The sequence below is a fragment of the Colias eurytheme genome, chromosome 22 (assembly GCF_061535395.1).
Source record: "Colias eurytheme isolate Ceu_HAF_F1 chromosome 22, ilColEury1 Martin Lab GWU primary, whole genome shotgun sequence".
Taxonomy (NCBI): domain Eukaryota; kingdom Metazoa; phylum Arthropoda; class Insecta; order Lepidoptera; family Pieridae; genus Colias; species Colias eurytheme.
In genome coordinates this window covers 5,549,416-5,556,135 of record NC_143001.1, presented here as the reverse complement: position 1 = coordinate 5,556,135, position 6,720 = coordinate 5,549,416, and the positions used below count along the sequence as shown (strand labels likewise).

At 32.6% G+C, this 6,720-nt stretch overlaps 1 protein-coding gene across 1 annotated transcript; it reads right to left on the bottom strand.

Annotated features, from left to right (window-relative positions):
• Window positions 1–2,642: 2,642 nt before the first annotated feature.
• LOC149898699 (uncharacterized) lies at window positions 2,643–5,426 on the bottom strand. Its single transcript, XM_090114912.1, has one exon. The coding sequence runs from the start codon at window positions 5,409–5,411 to the stop codon at window positions 3,894–3,896; it is 1,518 nt and encodes a 505-aa protein (XP_089971038.1). The 5' UTR covers window positions 5,412–5,426; the 3' UTR covers window positions 2,643–3,893.
• Between the last annotated feature and the right edge of the window lie 1,294 nt (window positions 5,427–6,720).

The window sequence follows — 6,720 nt, the reverse complement described above, 5'->3', positions numbered from 1 at the left end:
GTCAAGATAGCTCAATTTAAAGCTTGATGTTAGTACTTTTAGAAATGATTAAAGTTTTCTTTAAAAAAAAATACTTTATTGAGTTTAAACTAACGATGAACGTTAAGTATTACATTTATTACATAGGTAATATTTTAATTTACAAGACAAATGTGAAAAGTAAATCGTAATAAACATTATTTCAAAATAAATAACGTCAAACAATGCGTCGAACACATTCATTCAACATTCATTTCAAATAGATACTATGACATAATATGACGCAGAATGCTTGCAAGAGAGATAGATATATGTGTCAAAACAAAAACTTTTACTTTTATTTCTATTTATTCGGTATTATTACGACTTAATAGTGATAAATATGATCATTATAAATACAAATAGGAATTAACAATATCACGAACACGCGACACAACTAGTATTTTACCGATTCCATACGTGGTCATACATGTTTCAAAAGACAAACTTTTACTAGGTATTATTTCAATTTATCCGGTCTACGAATCCTACAAAATGTCTAATCATTTTGAAGGACAGACGCTGTTTATAAAATGTTGGATAATGTTATACACTTCTATACAATATTCGTTTGAAAATAGAAAAAAATATTTTTGAAAAGGAAGGGCAGGGGTGGAAGCTAGTACGGAATGAGTTTATCAAGTATCAAAACGAGTAGGTTTGATAAGTATGTTCTGATTTTAAGAGTTCTTCATTAACTTAGGTTTCAAAGTTCTATTGGGAATTATTAATTAATAACTTGATAACTGTATAATTCTATAATTTTTCATTATGTGATTATTTGGAGCGGAAATTAATTAATTTTGAAAAAGGAAGGGATGTAGTGTATCTATGAAATAGATATATACATTGTCTCACGTACACCAGTGGTGGGGAAAGCTTATAGCTGTCATTAGTCAGTCGACGGCCGATGCCGGACTGGAATGGACGTGTTCCCGCACTATTGAGTGTAGTGGTGAGCCAGTGCAATTCTACATATATACGTACTGTAAGCACAGTACACTGTGGTTTTTACGCGACAACCCTCCATGGGTTTTTATCGTCCATATATTCCTGAATACTGTAGTACGCTCTCTGAACTAGTACATTTTTTATATAAGTTTTAAATTTAGAACTACTAAACTCTTTAATATTATGAGGAATTCTATTGTAAAAGCGTATACCTTGACCCATAAATGAATTTTTAACTTTAGCTAATCGGAAAAATGGCATTTCAATTCTATTTCTGTTCCTTGTGCCATAACAGTGTCTATCTCCTACTCTTGTGTGTAAGTCGGCGTTTTTGTGTACATGCAAAATATTATTAAATATATACTGTGATGGTACAGTAAGGATACCAGTATTCTTAAAGAGATCTCTTAGTGAGTCCCGAGCACGTAAATTATATATAGAACGAATGGCTCTTTTCTGTAAGATAAATATAGTTTCTATATCTGCTGCCCTGCCCCATAGTAGAATTCCATAGGACATAATACTATGAAAGTAGCTGAAATAAACCAATCTAGCTGTATCTTCATCGGTGAGATGCCTTACCTTTCGGACTGCATATGCTGCTGAACTGAGCTTACCTGCAGCGGTGTTGACATGGGCTCCCCACTGTAGTTTCTCGTCCAATGTTAACCCAAGAAATACAGTCGATTCTGTAGGGTGTAATACCTCCCCGTTCAAGGTAATATTTCTGCTTAACTTTTTAACGTTTGGTAGTGAAAATTCAACACAAGTTGTTTTTTTGGCATTTAATAATAAATTATTAGCAGTAAACCAGTCGGATATGTGTAAAAGAGCACTGTTCACTTCGTCAACATTTGGGTCATGCCTATCCACATTAAATATTAATGAGGTATCATCTACAAACAGAACTATTTCACACCTATCCTGTAAATAATAAGGTAGATCATTGATATATACCAAGAACAAGAAGGGTCCTAAAATAGATCCCTGTGGAACACCAATGTTAATTGACGCACCGCTAGAACGTTCTCCATTAACAACTACAGTTTGTATCCTATCATGCAGGTATGAGGCTATGAGGTTCTGAGCTTGTCCTTTAATCCCATAGTGATTAAGTTTACGCAATAAGGTACAATGTTCAACGCAGTCAAATGCCTTGGAGAGGTCACAAAATATCCCCAAAGCATTTTTTGAGTTTTCCCATGCCTTATATATATGTGTTAGTAGTGCAACTCCAGCATCTGTGGTTGAGCGCCCCTTTGTGAAACCAAACTGTTTGGTGTGCAGCAAATTATTAGATGCAAAGTGACTAGTCAATTGGTTTAATATTAACTTTTCGAATACCTTACTTAATGTTGGTAAAATCGAGATAGGTCTATAGTTGTTACAGTCTTCTTGATCGCCTTTCTTAAATAGAGGTATAACTTTACTAAGCTTTAATAAATTAGGAAATGTACCATAGTCACAACACTTATTAAATATAAAAGCTAAATTGTTCGCAATATTTTCTATTATATTATTAACTAAATTTACGGACATTCCCCAAAGATCACAAGTATTTTTTAAATTTAGTGTCTTAAAGGCTGTAACAATATCATTAGCAGTTACGTGTCGCAATTCATATAATGTGCTGCACCCCGCAACATGGTCCCTCAAAAAGGTCTCTGCAATTGCTGAAGACGAATTTAAATTATTAGTAATGCTAGCAGGGACACTACTAAAGAAATCTTCAAATGCAAGCGCAACATCAGCATTTTTGTCAATAACCATGCCATTATTAACAAGTTTTATGGTATTACTTGATTTGCTTTTACCCATTTCACCATTAATAATAGACCAAACTGTTTTAACTTTATTATCGGAGTCGCGTATTTTATCTCTGATATACAAACGCTTCGCAGTAAAACAAACAATTTTAAAAGTTTTTGAGTAATTTCTAACATAACTAAGAAAAGATGGGTCTTTATTATATTGCTTCATACCATATAACTCATAAAGAACGATCCTACACCTATGTATGCTAGGTGTCGCCCATTTACTAAATGGTAAATCCTTGGTAATATTTAAAGATTTAACTTTAAATATTTTTTCAAATTCATTATGCACTAAATTAAAAAGATTTTTAAACATTTCACAAGGATTATTATGACAGGATTGATCATTCAGTACGGGCAGGCTTTTATTAATATTATCTCTAAATTTATTAATGCCTTTTTTAGTTATAGGCCTAACATTAATTCTTTTAAATTCAGGTAAACAATCCCATTCAAAAACTACTTTCTGGCCACAGTGATCCGAAGTGAGTGTATTGAGAATATTTTTCTCTAAACAGTTGCAGTCGCAGTATATATTATCAATACAGGTTGCAGAAGTAGGTGTGATTCGTGTGGGTTCATTAAAAAGTTTATACAGATTAAATGACTGAAACAAATTAACAATTCGTGTTGCCGTTTGTGTTTGTAAAAGTATATCAATATTAAAATCACCACATACTATAACTTTTTTTTTACTCCTACTTAAACGCTTTAATATTTCTTCCATGACTGTCTCAAACATATTATAGTCACTGGAAGGGGGTCTATAAACGCAAACAATAATATAACGCTCCAGCTCCACACAGGACAGTTCAATGGTCCGTTCTACAGAAAGGCTAACAATGTCAGTTCGTTCCTTGCATTTTAAACTATTGTGTACAAAAATAAGAGAACCTCCATGAATAGCGTTTGTTCTAAAGTATATACTTTTTAATTTATAATTATCAATATTTATTAACAACTGACATTGTTTAAGCCAATGTTCTGTTACACAAAATATTTTAATTCTATTATGATTTAAAAATAATTCTATTTCTAATAATTTGCTAGCCAAGCCTTGAATATTTTGATGCACAATAGAAAAAGACTGCTTAGCTGTTGTCTTATAAACTAGTTTAAATCTAGCTTAGGGCTAGATTGTCTGTCAACACTTAAACTAGGTTGATGTATATAATTACTACTACATAAAATTATAGTAGATCCAGGGTCTGATACTAAACATGTACCAGACTGGTTAATAATTTTATATGCTATTAACATAGCAAGTTCTCTCTTATATCTAAATGGCAGATACACTGTATTCTTTGTCAAACAAAAAGATTTAATACAAGAATTTATGTCAAAATATATAAATGCATCACTATGATGATTTGTTAAATTATATAATTTCAAGTTAATATTATAGATAAATTTATATTGATTTTGTGTCAAACCAGGCAAATATGGTAATGTACACAACATAAATTTGCATTTTGTCTCACTACTAATTTTTAACATTTTTTGAAATCCTATATCTATGTCATGTTTTTTTAATTTAAAACTATCTCCATATAATATAATAACAATACTATTTTCATTAAAAGTAAAACTATCTAATGAATTCATGATATATGTAAATGAACTATTAGGAGTACAAAAATTAGTTACTTTATGCCCCAAATTGTTAAGCAAAGCGCCAAATCCCTGACCAATATTGTCTGACAACACAATAATTTCCTGCGTGGAAAGATGTTTCGTTTTAGTAGATGGAATTGTTGCCGTTGATTGAATACTATGTATATCAGTGCAGTCAATTAGCTTATGGGGCGACTGTTGCTTATTGTCACTTATTGAACACTTACATACATAGTTATTGGTTAGAGATTCGAAACGATCCATATTTTCATTGCTTAACTTAATTAGGTAATCTGCCTCTTTTATGTGTTCATTAATTTGTAACTGGGCAGCAGAATATTTTTGGTTGAGGTCAAGTAATGTATCATTTAATGAGTCTATTTTCTCCTTCAGTTCAGTAGTTTCCACTTCATATATCATTTTATAATGTTCTAAGTCCCTATGATATCTATCTAACTCTTTCACAAGACTGTTATTTTTATTTTGTAATTGTACTACATTTTTCCATGAAAATCTATTTCTAATAATTGATTTTGTACGTTTTATAAACTTACTTAATCTAAGATATTTTTTCAATTTGTTGTGTGAATTGAACTTAATGTTTCTACTGTTTTCAAAACCACTTAACTGTCCACATTCAAGCAGTTCACCAAAAAGACTGTTGGATGAATTGCATAGCCGCTTGGAGTTATCCTCCTGAACCTCCATTAAACTGCATTCCAGTTCAGCGATACGACTGAGAGCCTTCTCGTGGTCATTGGAACACTGTTGGAAGCTGTCAACAAGGTCTTGAAGGGCTGTGCATTTGTTTTGGCTGTCCATATATTGAGTGTGGAGTTCAGCTAGCTCGGCCTTCAGACTAGTATTCTTGTTTATTATTTGCTGGATTTCTACCTCATGTTCCTCTCTCTCCAGCAAGAGTTGTTCACACAGGGATTGAGAAGCCTTTAAATCCTGTAGTGTGGCCTTTAGTTTGCTTTCCATATCTTTGGCCACTGCCTTGCGGGTCAGCATGTTGTAATTTTAGTTGCTGAAACAGGTGAAATAGATGTTAAAAATTGTATATAATAATATGATACAAAATTAAAACAATTTTGCTTGTGTTAGATAGGCTTAATATGGTTTAATTATAAGAAAAGAGTAGATAGTGAATGGATAAGATATAGGTTTTGTATTAGAACTGAAGTATATTTTGTCTGGAGCTATTAGTTTTTGTCCTCTAAATTGCTTCCAACTTGTCAAGCAAAGTGAGACGATAACTATGCGCTCATGTATTTATTGTGACGTTACTCATAAAATATGAGCAGTGTTATTAGTTTAAACTTTAAATGAATGTGAATGTTGTGTGTATCTATAAATAAGATATATTAAAACTAGTACTCCCCTGGTTTTATCCAAGAAGAAATTCGAATTTGAATTTCCGTTGCCGTTGACATCCACGTTATACAAAACGCAGCTTCAGTCACGTAATTATACGTATTTCACATTAAATAACACTTTTACGTTGATAAGATAGTTAGTATATTACTAATTTATACTGTTTTTACAAGTAATTATTGAATTTAATATGATTTTTGAATTTAAAACTAAGGAGCTGATATTCACTCACAATATAAAGTATGTATACACTCAGGGCACAGCAAGAATTAAACTAGAAAAGGAGGGGAAAGAAATAAAAATAAATAGAGCTGTACGTCAAGGAGACCCACTCTCACCTAAACTATTCACAGCCGTCTTGTAAGATGTATTTCGAAAGCTTGAATGGAATCAGTACGGATTGAACATAAATGGAGAACAACTATCACACCTACGTTTTGCCGACGACATCATATTATTTGCTACCAAAAAAGAACATCTACAAAGCATGCTCACAGACTTAGAGAAAGAAAGCCGCAAGGTAGGTCTCACGATGAACACTTCTTTAACTAAAGCTATGACCAACGCTATCGAAGATAGAATGATCATCAATGGCCAGCCAATCGAGTTTGTGAAAGAGTATACCTATCTAGGTCACAAATATCAACTACTAATATAATGTCCACAGAAATAGATACAAGGATAGGGAATGCATGGAAGTGCTACTGGGGTCTTAAGGAAATTATGAAGAACACGGAAACTAAGATGGCTGTTAAATCCAAGCAATACAACACCTGCATACTATGGCTGCCAAACTTGGGCGCTCACTACAAGAAAAAATCTCCTTTCAATTGCTGTTACAACATAGATGACTCGGATCGAGTGCGCGAGTTACAAGAGCAAGTTGCCGAATAAAAGGCTGAGGTAAATATATAAGGTTCCTGTGTCAGGAGAGAAATGATACTCT